This window comes from Bubalus kerabau, chromosome 21 (assembly GCF_029407905.1).
Source record: "Bubalus kerabau isolate K-KA32 ecotype Philippines breed swamp buffalo chromosome 21, PCC_UOA_SB_1v2, whole genome shotgun sequence".
NCBI classification, from domain to species: domain Eukaryota; kingdom Metazoa; phylum Chordata; class Mammalia; order Artiodactyla; family Bovidae; genus Bubalus; species Bubalus kerabau.
In genome coordinates, this window is record NC_073644.1 from 50,663,753 (window position 1) to 50,680,179 (window position 16,427).

Genomic DNA, 16,427 nt, shown 5'->3' on the forward strand with positions numbered 1-16,427 from the left:
CAAGAATTGCACTCAGAATAGAGTTCTGTAAAAAACTCAACTTATTAATCACACATTATTGTGATGCTATATTTGGCTGTAAAGAAATGACTTTTTAATTTGACAATTTTAATATTAGCATCCTAGAAGATAAAAATTAACTCACATTTGTATACCACTTTGAAGTTGACAGTGGGATTTTACATGTAGAGGTTAAAATGTTTTACATGGTCAATGTAAATTATATAAGCAATCACATAAAACTTATGGGAAAAATTACTGTAAGTTAATTACTTTTCATTATAAATTTCTGTTCACTATCTAACTCTGAACTTTTACATCATCCTTAATAAAAATACAGCCTCCCTTAACTTCCTCTCCCCCACTGGCCTAGCAAACTTAGGGTAAACCAAGTTACGGAAAAATTATATCCTCTTAATACATAAAAAGCCATAAACATAAGCAAAGTTCATAAAAGAAAAAAGTCTGGGATGAAGGAGATAATCAAGAATTTTACATGTTTTAGTTCTAATTTAAGCATTATTCATGATAAGTTTCATACGAGTCTCAAGCAACCAATTCACATTGTTTATAACAACCCAAAAGCAAAGCTAAAATAAATCTGGATTTTGAGAACAGAGATTGAACAGTTCAAGGGGGAAAAAAAATGTGATGGTAATAAAAGAAAACTCTAGTTGTAATAAAATCGTTCCTGGGGAAAAAGCATCATTGGATAATTTAACAGGTATACAGTCAGATTTTTGTAAAAAAAAAAAAAAAAAAAAAAAGTGTTAAAAGGCTGTGCACTTCATGTAGACATACGTAACATTCCTCCATTCTCCCCACTCAGTTTGCTTGTCCCCAGTGTCACTAAATGTGGATTCCCTAGTTTTCTAAAGGAGAACATAGACAGTTTTTTGAAAACCTGTTCAGTATTCCCATATCATTATCCTCAAGCAAGCTCCTTTTCAAACTGTTTTCCTCATTTCTGCATAAAATCTCAAAAAGGTCACACGGCTGTTCTAGTACACAATATATATAAAGTATATATATATATATATACATATAGTATATAATATATATAATTAAAAACCTTTGAAAAAATTTATATTTTACTACTCTCATCTAAATCAAAACTTTTATTCTCTCATTGAATTCTGCTAACTTCAACTCTTCCAGAACTCTCCAGCTGTTACTTTTAAGGGCCCTGTGGGTTCTGGAATAGCAAGAGGGGATTTTAGAGGAGGAGGGAAGAGCCCTATAAGGTCAGAAGCCCAAATGCTACCTTTTTCCTGCAATTAGTTCCTACTGGAAGAGTTTCTCTGGCTGTCCGGCTTGGGTCACTTTGACTCTCCAAGTTGAGCCTCTTGATCTTTTCAAGATAAGTCAACTTCAACTACCTTAGAAAAGTCCACCCAGCCCGTGGGAAACTTCCACTGATACAGGAGCAGCTCAACTGCTCTCTTACTTTTTTTTTTAGGCTTTTTCAGGTGACAGTAAAGTACCAGTCTATTTATTTCCCATACCTCAATTCAAACTGAGGAGTTCCCTGACGCCCCTCAATCTGGATAAAAGAAGAAGGGAAATGCCAGAGCAAAAAGCTACTCTCTCCAAGTTTTCATATGGGATCTCCCTCACGAACTCTTTATCATGGCAAGCAGGTCAGTGATAGGTTAAACCTAACAATACTTGTCTCAGCTAATCTTTCCTGCAATTCCTGCATAAATGGTATAGCACCTCAATTCTGATTGTAGGTTACTTGTAACCAGTTCTTACATTTGGGAGGTCTCTGAATACATTTCATAAGAAGTTTCACTTTAATTAGCTGTTACAATTTTACTTCCAGGTAAGATATAAGCAGGTCATACATAGCAAGCTAATGTTCCCTGTTGCAAAAACTAGAGGGAAAAAGGTAACAAAAAAAAATTTACTCAAAGACAACAGTGAGCACAGCGAGCAATTAAAGCAATGAGATCCAAACGAACAAAGACTGAGAGAAGAGAAGACACTTTCTGGTGAACAGAAAACTGTCTGCGCCATTTCCTTCCCTGGAGTCACTTGTACATTCCAGGTACGAGCTGAGCACCAGGTTCAGTCTGGGAAAAGAAACTCTAATGAAGAAAATGAACACGGCCAAACTTGTGACAATCACAAGATTCTCCTCCCTCAAAGATGTCTGCCTAATTTTAAAAATGCAATCATCAAGAGTATCAAGCACCAAACTCAAATTATGGAAGAAGGGTTGATATGAATCTCCCACAATGCTAATGACGGAAATAAATAAAAGGTATGTGCCAGTGCAGACTAAAACAAATTAAAATGGCAACCAAGCCTCAGCCCAGATCAGCCATGGAGATTAAAGTGATCAGCCTGTCTACCTAAGAAAAAGTTAATGACTCTTTGGGGAAGGCATCATTTGTAGCATCTATAAACATGGCTACAATTTTTTAGATGCGTATTATTTTAGCTAGGTTGATTCTAGGCAGTTAAGTGAATTCTTCAAAGCAAAATACATCAGGTGAATGGGACAAGAAAAGTGAGGATGATGTTTACTGTAATGAGTGTTAAATTTAAAATTAAGTAGATAATAATAAATCTGGGTAATAATTCTGTAATTTTATAAAGGAACCTAGGTTCTAGGGCAGGTATGTTTTCTCTGATAAGGTAAATGATAAAAATGCCCCATGGAAGAATGTATTATATACACACACAAAAGGACTTTGAATACCAGGATCCTACAGCATGCGCTACCTCAGAAAAAATAAAAATGTAAATGTAGGCATCAGATAAAAGTTAAGGATCTTAGCAATGTGTCTTTCAAACTGTGTTTCACAGGAGCCTAATGAAGTGTTCATCAGAAGTGCTTTCACAACTTATACACAGATCATGCAGACAGAAAATGACAAGTTGGATGCTGAGGCTGATAGTCTCAAAGTTCTAGTTTGCATTTATACACTGTTTCACTGTTTTGACTAACTGATTTTATATTTTAATAGTTATACTAAATCATGATAATTATCTGGTAGAAATGTTTACTAAGCAAAGATAGACAATTATAATTCAATATGAGTTCTATGAGAAAACCTGGAAGGAAAATGAAGACATGGAATACCTGGGAACATTTCAAATAAATCATATTCATGACTATAGTGCTTTATAGCTTATAAACCAATAGTTATAGTATTTCAAAAGACCCCAAAAGAGTACTGTGAAAGAACTCAAGATAGTACTGACCCCTTTCACAGATGAAGAAATAGTAAAAAATACAGTTACACGCCTCAGGATTCACATTCATCAGTACTGAAGCAGCTTACAAGTCACCAAACTTAAAATTCAGAGTTCTTTCTGTCATAGTACTCCATGTATATTATCTCACACACACATCTATGTATGAGGGAGGAAGAATCATTCTTATTTTCTTCCGAAATAAAAAAGCACTAATTTAAGAAGAATGGAAGGATACTATAGTTCAGTTTTTAAAGACTTTTCTTTAATTCTTTCTGGGTTATCCAGAGAAGCAAAAGAGTAGGAATATGAAAATAAAAATAAAAGCTGACAATCTGCATAAAGTTTACTTCAATTAGTCTGATGTTTTAAAAATTTGGAAGATGGAAAACAAAATCCAAATGTCAGTGACAGTATTAATAAGATACTCAGTATCCTGGAAGGATATATAAGACAGAAGTAATACAACAGGGTGAGGATATGGGTGATGACAGGAAGGAGAGGGAAGAATTTTCCCGCTGTATAATCTGTGTTCGAATTTGGAATCATGTACAACACATACTACTTTACCTTTTTAAGGAACATACTTTTTAAAGGAAAAAATATAAACACGTGTATAACATGTTAAGAAAATGAAAACATTGTTTCCCTGTAACAGGAAAGTTGACTTAATTTAAAGGGTTTTAAAAAATACATAAGAATAGTCTAAATATTGCCAAAAAAGTTTTTCTTAAACATTTAACTGTGCTGACTACAAAAGTAAAGCATACCTTCATAGATAAATACTAGGGAAAAATTATAGGACATTTCTCGTTTTAGGTAATCCATAAGTAATCACTATTAACAATTTGGCATTATTTCTTCTAAAGTTTCAAGATTAAGCATTAACATTTTTATACTTTATCAACTTACGAAAATTCCTATTCCTAATTTGTTAACATGAGCACTGGATTTTATAAAAAAGCTTTCTAGATCCATTAAGATCAGAGCTTTCATAAATACGAATATGCAGTGTCTCATATTAATGGACCTCCAACAGGTCAATCATACTAGCATTCCTGCAGTACACCTTACCCACTCATGATTTGGTGGTTTTGTTTTTATAATTTGAGCTTTTTTATTTATAATTTTTGGATCTATTTTTACGAGTAAAATTGGTATAAACTTTACTTTGCTATTCAATTCTACTTTACCATTCAATTCTGGTATAAAATGAGTTATGTAAGTTTCCTTTATAGTTAAGGGAACTATGGGTTATGATTGGATTTATCTAATTCTTTGCTATTAAAAACAATGCTCAAGTGAACACCAGATATCTTTGACCACATTCCTGACTGTTTCTTTAGGATGAACCATCAAAATGTCATAAATGGTCAAACACAAAGTATCACCTTAGGAAAGTCCTTATAACTGATATTTATAAAAAAAAATTCTGTATTCCTGCTTATTTACGTACAAGGACCATTATCAAATTAGCATTCAGACCTCATAGCCTCCGGTTTTTAACTTTACAAGCTCTCCATCTCCACTGCTGTTTGGATTTTGTTTTTCTGTAGATAATATGCACTGAAGGCCAATTTTTCTTCTTTTGACTGATTCGTTCCCTAAACATCAATTGCCACTCTGATTTCTGACTGAGTTGTCTCGAGATGGAAAAGCTTCGTGAAACTTTATTTATTCGTACTATTCAGCTCACTGTAGCTCAGCAGGTTAAGTTCTGCCACGAGTCACTTTGTCGCCGCATACAACAGGAGGAAGGAAGCAGTGACACACGCGCAGCTACAGCTGTCGCTCTCTGCAGAGACAAAGCGATGAAGGCAGAGCTAATATGAGGGGGACGAGAGGGACATCAAGTCAGGTCTGTGTTTCTACCCACCATTTAGTCCCACTCTAACATCAGCAGATGGAGGTGGAGGGAAAGAAACGGTTGAGAGTCAATGAGACACTGACCATTTAAGAATATTTGCCATTTTAAAAATTAAGTAATTTATGCTTCATGTTCATCAATACATGATGAAAACATCAAGACATCAATACCTAAAGGTATTTTATTAACAACTCACTTGCAATTTTAAGCTAACAGACTTACAGTAAATCCATTTTGCATTACATCTTAAATAATTTTGCTTAAGCTGCGGTTTGGATTCCTCCACAATGGGCCCTTTCTGCACCCACTCGCCTTGTTTTACAGTTGATACCATGACGAGTTGACCAAATGTTTAAGGATATTCAGGAGTTGAGAAATGACTAATAACCTGATACAATTTTCAACTATTAACAAGAAAGCAAACTTCAAAAAATATATGGTTCTAAAGAGTACAAGAAACTTAAATTTTTCGATAACAGCCAATATTAAATCTACTTTTCTTGCAATATTAAAAAAAAAACCCACCAAATTACACAAGCAAGTTTCTAAGCTTCAATGAACTTTTATTAAAGAGTGAAAAACAAGAGACTGGACAATCAACACTTCACTTTCATTAATCGGGTAAAAGTGTTGGGGGAAAAATCTTTAAAGAAAAAGAATGTAAAAGAAAAAATCTCTGAAACTAGTGTTTAAAATGAAAAATGGACAAGAAGGAAAAGAAATCTGACTAAGGGGACTTCCACAGTTTAAATACAAAGTCTATACATTTCAATCAAGAGGCTGCTACCTACTGAATCTCCTTAAGAGGCAGGACTGCATGACTCTCCTTGCAGCTCCGCTCCGTCAACACTTCACTGCACTGGCAGAGCCTTAAATGGAGCCGTGCAGAACCACGGCCCCATGTCTTCCTGGACCGGACCGCATCGCTCCCTTGGATGAGGAGGAAACATACTAACCAGTCTCCCACCTCCACTCTTGACAGTCTCACAGCCCTTTTCCGCACGTCTTTACCTAAGACTCCCTGATGTCTCCCCCCTCACCCAATCCCCAGGGCTCAGTGTGAACGGTCAGCACGGGACGCAGCGCTTGCTCACTACCATGCAGCCTCTGAGGCAGGCCATCTCCCGTCTCCTCCCCTACACTCCCAGGACCCCGGTCAGCGGCCCTCCCCGCCGCCACTCTGGGTGAATCAAGCTTCTCCTAATTAAATTCCTCCTTGACGTCCATCCAACTCGGCCACCAATCTTTCTTCAGGAGGAAAATTTTCACAAGCTGCAGAATAGGGAAGGCTTCCCACTTTGGACACAACTCCCTGAGCATACATCTTTCAGAAAGCCTACTGTATGTTATAAAACTATCTTTCTTATTTTTTCAAGTTTACCTCCCTTACTAGGAAGTAAGCAACTCAACAGCAAAGACTGTATGTTGATATTAACAACTGTTTACTGAATTGAAATGCCAGGCATCTATAAACATTTCTAAAATGAAAGAATAAACCAGGAAAAGTGACACTTACTTAAGAAATACATGAAACAAGCTAGGTAAAAGAAACGGATAATTAATCTACCAAACAAGGCAGGAAACATTCTGTTAGTATTTGCAAGTAGATAGGCTGGTGTTACTAGGCTCTATTATCAACAAGCATCCACAGTGTATTTCCCAAAACTCATTAGAAACATGTCAAGTAGAATGGCTTCACATTCCATATGCTAGCCTATGTGTATGACACTGCAAACAATCATTTTATAAACTGACACTCCCTCAAACTCTATAATGTGCACAATTATGGCAGTACAAATTAAAACCACTTGCTACTTTATTTTAAAAAACACTGTTTCTGAGAGTGGTACTACTCTGAAAATGATTAAACGTACACTAATAAAACTTCAACCTCTTAGGTAACACATCCTTCTGATACAAGAGGCAGGTCTTCAAGACAGGTTCTGACCAACTATGACACACAGGAAGCTGTCTTACATACGGTCCTTTGTTAGAAGTAATGTTGCAACTCAAATAAAAACTATACAAAATTCATCACAATGTGAGCTGTCTCTGTTAATTCCTTACTGAAGTTTTGACCAAAGGAGGAGAAAACGGCCAGTCACTACTGCGCTAGTGATAGAAAATATTTGACTCTTTATTTAAATTCGATCACAGAAATTACAAAAGTATACAATGAAGCATTCAGGCAATGAAGGTAAACGAAGACAGTGAAGATAAAAATACAATCTAAGTATTTTATTTTGCTTGATTTAACCTTCTCACTGTTCAAGAAAATGATATATAAAATAAGTCTTAATGAGTCAAACAAAATTAATGTGATAGGTTAAGAACAGCTATCTTATTTTAATAATTACTACTGACTTGAAACTAAAAAAATTTCAGTAATGTTCCCTTAGATTCCTTTAAGCAACTTTCAACAGTAAGGCCCTCAAATTTCTTATCTAACAACACTTACCTTGGTATGGTAACACATTTAGTATTACAATTCTGAGTGGTGATGGCTTTCTCAAGCTCATCTAATCGTCCTGTTTTCTTCAGCTTCTTCACCAAACTTTTAACTGCTTTCTCACACCACTTTTCTTCCTGTCCATTCTGCTCTCCTCCACCAGCTCCTCCAGATCCACCAGCTGACTTCTTCCATCCCAACAGTCTCTTCACAACTGGTGGAGTGAATGGCAAGATGGACGACATGTTCTTACCAAAAGCGGTGGTCCACTCTAAGAAAATATTCTCCTTAATCTAACCTAGAAGAGACACCGAAAGAATAGTTTAGAGGCTAACTTTACGATCAACCACTAGTTTCAGCACAGTACCAAAAGGCAATTATGAAACAGAAATTCAAATTATTACTTTCACAACAGACATTCAAAAGTTATCTTTTTCACCCTTGAAAATAACTTTACTAATTTAAATGAACTGTGAAAAAACCAAATTCTTCTAAAAACAAGACAACGTTGTAAGTGGATAAATGTAATACTTTTGCAAGTGAAACCTTACATCTTTATCAACACTGGACAAGTTTCTCATCACCCACGCGACTTTATGTTTAACTTTTAATGGTATCAATAAAACATTTCACCAAAAGAAAGTTTTCCTCACCTTTTGGCATTTCAATCTATTCTCAAAACTCGTTAACAAAAGATACTTTTTATTTTACAAGCCCAACAACCCCAAAGTTTTAAACTTTCATAGCGAAGTATCATAAAGGAAAATCTAAAGTTATAACAATGGAAAAGGCATCAAGTGTGAAGTAAACAAGAAGGAAGAAACAAAAGTAAAAAGAGTCTGTGAAGAAAAGACTTGGTTCACTTTTACCATTCCCTGAGAAGACTTTTTATTAAGCTTCTTTTAAAAAAATGTTCATTTTTATCTAAGTAACAATATGTATAGGGAATAAAGTCAAATACAGCTCCTCTTCTTACACCAAGGTACAAATTCCTTAAAATCTTTTAAATTTATTCTTGCTATTTATACCTCAGTAATGATAGCCCTTGAAATATCAAGTTGAGATATACTTATCGATTTTTCTACAGGAAAATCAGGATTTACATCACAGCCACCTGCTTTCCTCCAACTTTAAAAATAACTATCTCCCAACTGTAGCTTTGTACCTGATGACATTAGCAGTGAACCACTGTATCATCATGTGCTCCTTTCTGTACAACTCTCTTCCCTACAGCTAACCATGTTAGTTTTTCATTTGCCCAGTTTTCTAAGCAGCCTCTACAAATTCTTCCCACACTCTCCACAAGCCCCTCAATTACAATTTAATGTCAATGGCTTTAATCTCAAAGTAAGACATAAGATAATTTGCCACTTGAGGACAGAACTGGAGAGTTCAGATTTGAGAAGAATGGAAAATATTTCAAAATCTAGCTCTGAGAAATTCAGTAGAAAATCCAACTACAGCAAAGTGAAATAACAAACTTTATCAGGTATTTGCTAGATTATATACCAGAAAGTATTCCATAAAGGAGTTCCACTTCTAATTAGGATGTAAAAGATCACAATAGATCATCACTTTCACCCTAACAATCCAAACAAGACAGAAAAGATATAAAATCATGGTTTTTCTGAACCCATCAGGAAGTTTAAGATGCAAAGTAACCTGAGTGGAACTAAATTCCAAAAAGTGTTGAGTCTTGATAGAAAAAGGAACCCACAGATGGTCTCTTTCCTGGTGGAGCGGCTATGGAGGAATAATCCCACCACAGTGAGAATAGCAGAAATCAACCTAAATTTTAATACATTTTAACAGCAACATGTAAGCTGACAAGATATATTAGAATTCCAAGGATTCCACAGAACAAGTTGCACTACTCAACCACTCAACCCCACAGACCTGCACCAAGTGTTGGCCAAAATGTGCCAAAGGGCAGAGGACAAGGCTGGAAAGCTGAGATAACCCAAGAAGCAAAAGGTCCTCCTCAAAGGCCTTGCAGAGGAGAGGTAAGAAAAATTAATCCAAGAGACTCCAGACATTGAGCTAGGCTGAGGTGGGACAGGAGAGCTGAGACAAGAACTTCTACAGAGATACTCTGTAAATTGAACTACCAAGGCTAGGGTAGGAAAGGATTGCTGAGAGAAAGCCCTGGAAGATACAAGAGCCTGCGGCAGCACTCCAGAATCACAAGAACCCAGAGAAAAGCAGAGAAATCACCCACAGTTGAGAAAGCTGATGGCTCAGATACAAAGCACAGGGAGAGAACTAAAATTACAATAAGACAACAAATCTTGTAGAATGTGAAGTCTTAACCCTACTCTTAAAACACTTGAGCTTATCAAGCTAAAGTTGCAAACAAGCCGAGAACTAGGTCAACTACACACACATCTTATCACTTAGCCTCACAAGAAATGATGGGCCATTGCATTGATTTTACACAAACATTCAGCATTCACTCAAAAATTACAAGACAGAGAGAGTAGCAAACCACAGTCAAAAGAGGACAGTATTAATATAATCAGATCAGAGGGCCTAGATTTGAAAATTATCAGACATACTTTTAACTATGATGAAAACTGATGGAAGAGAGAGACAGCATGTATAACAAAATAGAGATTTTCATCACAGACAGTGAGCTATAAAAAAAGATCACGGGGAAATGTGAGAAATGAAAAATACAATATCAGAAATTAAAGATCTCTTTAGATGGATTTAGAAACAGACAAAAATAAGCAGTGAATTTGAAGACAGGCCAAATTAAAGTGCTCAGATTTAAACACGAAGAGGAAAAAAAAGTGTGGAAAAAAATTCCAGAACATCCAACAGCAAATGTGAACTTGGGTTTAAGTGGAGTATAACTGGGGTCCCAGGAGATGAATGGGACAGAAAAAGCATAAGAAGAGATAATGGCCAAGAACATTGCAAAAATGATATCAGACATCAACCCACAGATGCAAAGGAAACAGCTAACAGTCAGTCTGCTGAGTATTTCAACCTACTGAATATTAAAGATAAAAGATAATGGAGAGCTCCTCCCAGTTAAGCGGCCATCTCACAGGAAACAAAGGCTTCAGCCAGGAGAGGAGATGCAGGAAAGCCTCCCACTTCCCAGGCCCAAGGGAAGATCCCCTGCCTCAGAGGGAGGAGCAGAACCCCAGCTGGGAGGGCGGGGGGAGCAAAACCTACTTGTGCACCTGCCACACGACAAGCCGCTCACGTGTAACATCCCTACGGTCCACTCCTAGAGGAAGGCAGGAAATAGCTCACCACCAGCAGCAAACGTGCCCTGATGCTGAGAAATGAGTATAAAGAAAAGCTGTCTGAAAACACATCCTAAGACCTACTTGACTTCACACTCAGCATGCCTGGCTCTAGATGAGTGACCACACCATCGTGGTTATCCAGGTCATTAAGACTTTTTAAATATAGTTTTTCTGTGTATCTTTGCCACCTCGTCTGCTTCTGCTAGGTCCTTACAATTTCTATCCTTTATCATGCCCATCCTTGCATGAAATGTTCCCTTGATACCTCCAATTTTAAGAGATTTCCAGTGCTTCCCATTCTATTGCTTTCCTGTATTTCTTCCCATTGTTCACTTAAGAAGACTTTATCTCTCCTTTCTATTCTCTGGAACTCTGCATTCAATTAGTGTATCTTTCCCTTTCTCCCTTGCCTTTTGCTTCTCTTCTTTCCCAAGCTATTTAGAAAGCCTCCTCAGACATCACTTCATGGCAAATAAATGGGAAAACAATGGAAACAGTGACAGACTTCATTTTCTTGGGCTCCAAAATCACTGCAGATGGTGACTGCAGCCATGAAATTAAGACACTTGCTCCTTGGAAGAAAAGCTATGACAAACCTAAACAGCGTATTAAAAAGCAGAGACATCACTTTGCCGACAAAGGTCCAGTCAGTCAAAGTTATGGTTTTTCCAGTAGTCATGTATGGATGTGAGAGTAGGACCATAAAGGCCACTGAACACCAAAGAATTGATGCTTTTGAACTGTGGTGTTGGAGAAGACTCCCAAGAGTTACTTGGACAGCAAGGAGATCAAACCAGTCAATCCTAAAGGAAATCAACCGTGAATATTCACTGAAGGACTCATGTTGAAGATGAAGCTCCAATACTCTGGGCCAGCTGAAGCGAAGAGTCAACTCATTAGAAAAGACCCTGATGCTGGGAAAGACTGAAGGCAGGAAGAGAAGGGGATGACAGAGGATGACATGGTTGGATGGCATCACCGACTCAATGGACATGAGTCTGAGTAAGCTCTGGGAGATGGTGAAGAACAGGGAAGCCAGGTGTGCTGCAGTCCGTGGGGTTGTAGAACAGTCAGACAAGACTGAGCAACCAAACAACTTCAGACAACCACTTTGCCTTCTTGCAGTTCTTTTCCTTTGAAATGGTTTTGGTCACCACTTCCTGTACAATGTTACGAACCTCCGTAACACTGTAGTTCTTCAGTCACTCTGTCTACCAGATCTAATCCCTTATACCTATTTGTTACCTCCACTGTATAACCGTAAGGAATTTGATGCAGCTCATACCCGAATGATGCTGTGGTCACTCACCTAGAGCCAGACATCCTGGAGGATGAACTCATTGGGCCTTAGGAAGCATTACTACAAACAAAGCTAGTGGAAGTGATGGAATTCCAGCTGAGCTATTTAAAATCTTAAAAGATGATGCTATTAGAGTACTGTACTCAGTATGTCAGCAAATTTGGAAAACTCAGCAGTGGCCACAGGACTGGAAAAGGTCAGTTTTCATTCCAATCCCAAAGAAGAGCAATGCCAAATAATGTTCAAACTACCATACAACTGTGCCCATTTTCACATGCTAGCAATGTTATGCTCAAAATCCTTCAAAGCTAGGCTTCAACAGTACGTGAACCGAGAACTTCCAGATGTACAAGCTGGATTTAGAAAACGCAGAGAAGCCAGAGATCAAATTGCCAACATATACTGGATCATAGAGAAATCAAGGAAATTTCAAAACATCTACTTCTGCTTCACTGACACTAAAGCCTTTGATTGTGTGGATCACAACCAACTGGAAAATTCTTAAAGAGATGGGAATACCAGACCACCTTAGCTGTCTCCTGAGAAACCTAAATACATGTCAAGAAGCAACAGTTAGAACTAGACTAGGAACAACAGACTGGTTCAAAATTTGAAAAGGAGTTTGACAAGGCTGTATATTGTCACCCTGCTTATTTAAGTTCTATGCACAGTACATCATGAGAAACGCTGGGCTGGATGAATCACAAGCTGGAATCAAGACTGCTGGGAGAAATACCAACAAACTCAGATATGTGGATGATACCACTTTAATGGCATAAAGTGAAGAGGAACTAAAGAGCCTCTTGATGAAGGTGAAAGAAGAGAGTGAAAAAGCTGGCTTAAAACTCAACATTCAGAAAACTAAGATCATGGGAACTGGTCCCATCACTTCATGGCGAATAAATGGGGAAAAAGTGGAAACAGTGCCAATTTTTCCAAGGAGCAAAACTGGTTTACCAGTTTAAAAAAAAAAAAAAAAAATCAAGCACTTCATTTACAGTATACAAGAAAAATCCTTATGATTCTCTTAACTGATGCAGGAAAAGAAAAGCATATGACAATGCTAATTTAACATCTATTGTTGTTTAGTCACTACACCGTGTGTGACCCTTTTGTGAACCCATGGACTATATGGGCCACCAAGCTCCTCTATCCATGGGATTTCCCAGGACAGAATACTGGAGTGGGTTGCCATTTCCTTCTCAGCAATCTTCCTGATTCAGGGATCGAACCCGCATCTCCCGCATTGGCAAGCCGGTTCTTTACCACTGAACCACCACAGAAGCAATTTAATATATATCCACGATCAAAAACTCTTAAGGGAATTAGAAACATAGACGAGCAAGAAGTTCTTCATTCTGGAAAAGGATAACTATGAAAAACTACAGCTGGCAACATACCTAATGATGAAACATTAAGTCCCTTTCCCTTATGACTAAGACAAGGATGCCCACTGCCACCATTTCTATTCAATAACACACTGGATGCTCCAGCCACTGCAATAAGGCAAGAAAGAAGTAAAACACATAAAGACTGGAAAGAAAGACGTATGTTCTCTGGTGATTGACCTGTCTCTATTGGAAACTGCATAAAAATCTATAAAAACACAGGTAAAATTAGTAAGTGAGCCAGTAAGGTTTTATGATAGAAGGTCAACATATAAAACTAACTGTATCTCTACATACAAGCAAAGACCAAATGGAAAAGGAAATTTAAAGAAATACAATACACAACTGCAACGACAAAAAAACCTATAGGTCCATCTAAATAAAGATACTCAGGACCTTTATACTAAGAAATGCAAAATACTGTTAAGGTAAATGAAAGAAGACTGAAATGAATAGAGACCATGTTTATAGACAGGAAGACTCAATATTATTTAAATGTCTATCCTTCCCAGTTTGACACATAAATGCAAGCCCTGTTGAAATTTCAGCAGGATTTTTTTTTTTTTTAAAGAAATTGATATGCTGATGCTAAAATTCCCATGGAAACAGGAGATCTAGAACAGTAAGACCAATTTTGAAAAATGAATGATTTTGGAGGACTTATACCACCTTATTTCAAGACCTAGTAATCAAGATCATAGAGTAGGCATAAGAAAAATAAACAGAGTGAAATGCAAGAGTTCAGAAACAGACACACACGTATTCAGTCAACTCATCTGCTATCAAGTGAAGTGAAAGCCACTCAGCTGTGTCTGACTCTTTGCAACCCCATGGACTATACTGTATAGAATGGAATTCTCCAGGCCAGAATACTGCAGTGGGTAACCTTTCCCTTCTTCAGGAGATCTTCCCAACCCAGGGACTGAATCCAGGTCTTTAGCATTGCAGGCAGATTCTTCACCAGCTGAGCCACAAGGGAACCCCAATACTGGAGTGGGTAGCCAATCCCTTCTCCAGCAGTTCTTTCTGACCCAGGAATCGAACCAGGGTCTCCTGAATTGCAGGCAGATTCTTTACCAACTGAGCTATCAGGGAAGCCCTTGCTACCAAGATTACCAAGACACCAAGTCAATCTATTTTCAACATTTTTTCAACAACATGGAAAACAGTAAGCCTCAATCACTATCTTATACCATCTTCAATGTGAAAGGAAAATCTTATCTCCAGAGGGAAACAAAAAATACTTTTATGTCCTTAAGATATAAAAAGCACTAACCATAAAAGAACTGTAAGTAACACAAACCTCATCAAAACTTAAAATGTTTGCTTACTTAAAGACACCTTTAAAAAAACGAGTAAAGTCACAGATTAGAGAAGAAAATGTTATAAATATATTTGGCAAAGAACTACTATTCAGAATATATAAAGGACTGAAAGTCAAAGAAAAACATGAACTCAAAAATAGGCAAAAGACAAATTACAGATATTTCATGAAGAGGATACAGGAGTGCAATAAGCACATTAGGAGATGTTTAATATCAACATTCTTCAGAAAAATACAAGTTAAAACCACAATGCATTTCACATCTAAAATGGTTTAAAAATACTCTGACATCACCAAATGCTGGTGAAGACATAGAATCTATTAGTTTGCTATTGCTGCTATAACAAATTATCACAAACTCAGTGCCTTAAAACAATACAGAGTTACCAAAATGAGTTTCAATAAATTAAAGAAAGTCAAAGTATTGTCAGGATTGGTTCCTTCCGAAGAGTCTAAGAGGAGACTTTGCTTCCTTCCCTTCAGCTTCTGTTGGCCTCCTGTATCCCTTGGCTTTGCCCCATTCCTCCATCTTTGAAGCACATCACTCCCATCTCTGCCTCCACTGTCATACTGCCTCTGCTTTCTGTAATCAAACGTCCTTCTACCCTCCTATTAGGACACTTGAGATTACATTTAGGGATCATCCAGATATTTCCCCAAAACCTCCACATCTCAAGATCCTGAACCACACCTGGCAAGTCCCTTTTGCCATATTAAGTAATATTCACTGGTTCTGGGGATTAGAACATGGGTGTCTTTGGGGACCATTACTCGGCCTGACATGTGAAGCAGGCGGAATGCTCACACCCTATTGACACGAGTGTAAAATGGTTCTGTGCCTTTGGAAGACTGGCAACCTCCTACAAAGTTCAACATACATCTACCCTATATCAAAATAATTCCACTCCGAGACATATGTTCAAGAAAAATGAAAACTTAGGTTCACAAAAAAGAGACTTGTACAAGAATGTTCACAGCAGCCACATTCACAATGGCCCAAAACTGGAAATGGCCCAAATACCAAGAAAACTGGAAAAAAAAAAATTAAATTGCCGTGTATTTGCACAATGGAATACTGCTCAGGAACAAAAATGAGTGAACTACTTATACACTTCACAACACAGATGAATCTCAAAACGATCATGCTGGGAAAAAAATAATAAAGTTATTATTTAAGAACAAAATATACAAGATATATACTGATTCCACTTATGACTTCTAACAAGTGGGGAAACTAATGTAGTGACAAAAGTCAAAATAACTGTCTCAGGAAAAGGTAGGAGCACACAGCGGAATGCTTGGCCAGAGGCACAAATATCTTTCTGGGGTGATAAAATTGTTTTCTATCTTATTTTGAGAAGTAATTACATGTGAGTACACAATTACGAAAACTCACAGAACTGAAAATTTAAGGTTTGGGCATTTGTCACATGTAAATTACAACTCAAAAAAATTAAAAAGCTCCTAAACAAATACACTAAGAAGTTCCAAATAAGCAAAGTTAAAAGGATTTCTTAACCAAAACTTTACCAAACCTTCAGTATGCCAACTCATACTGGAAGTTTCAGAAGGGAGGCAGTGGCAGCTGACCGAATCCGGAGGTGAGCCTCCACAAGCACGTCTAGCTGTCTGCTG

The 16,427-nt window shown here is 37.3% G+C and overlaps 1 protein-coding gene across 3 annotated transcripts in view; it reads right to left on the reverse strand.

Annotated features, from left to right (window-relative positions):
• The window catches only part of SMAD2 (SMAD family member 2), an 82,663-nt gene that overhangs the window by 43,024 nt on the left and 23,212 nt on the right, over positions 1-16,427 (reverse strand). For all 3 annotated transcript variants that reach the window (XM_055559401.1, XM_055559399.1, XM_055559400.1), the window contains exon 2: positions 7,530-7,818. In XM_055559401.1, coding sequence (XP_055415376.1) covers positions 7,530-7,765 — 236 coding nt within the window. In that variant the 5' untranslated portion in view covers positions 7,766-7,818. The remainder of the gene's footprint in view (positions 1-7,529; positions 7,819-16,427) is intronic.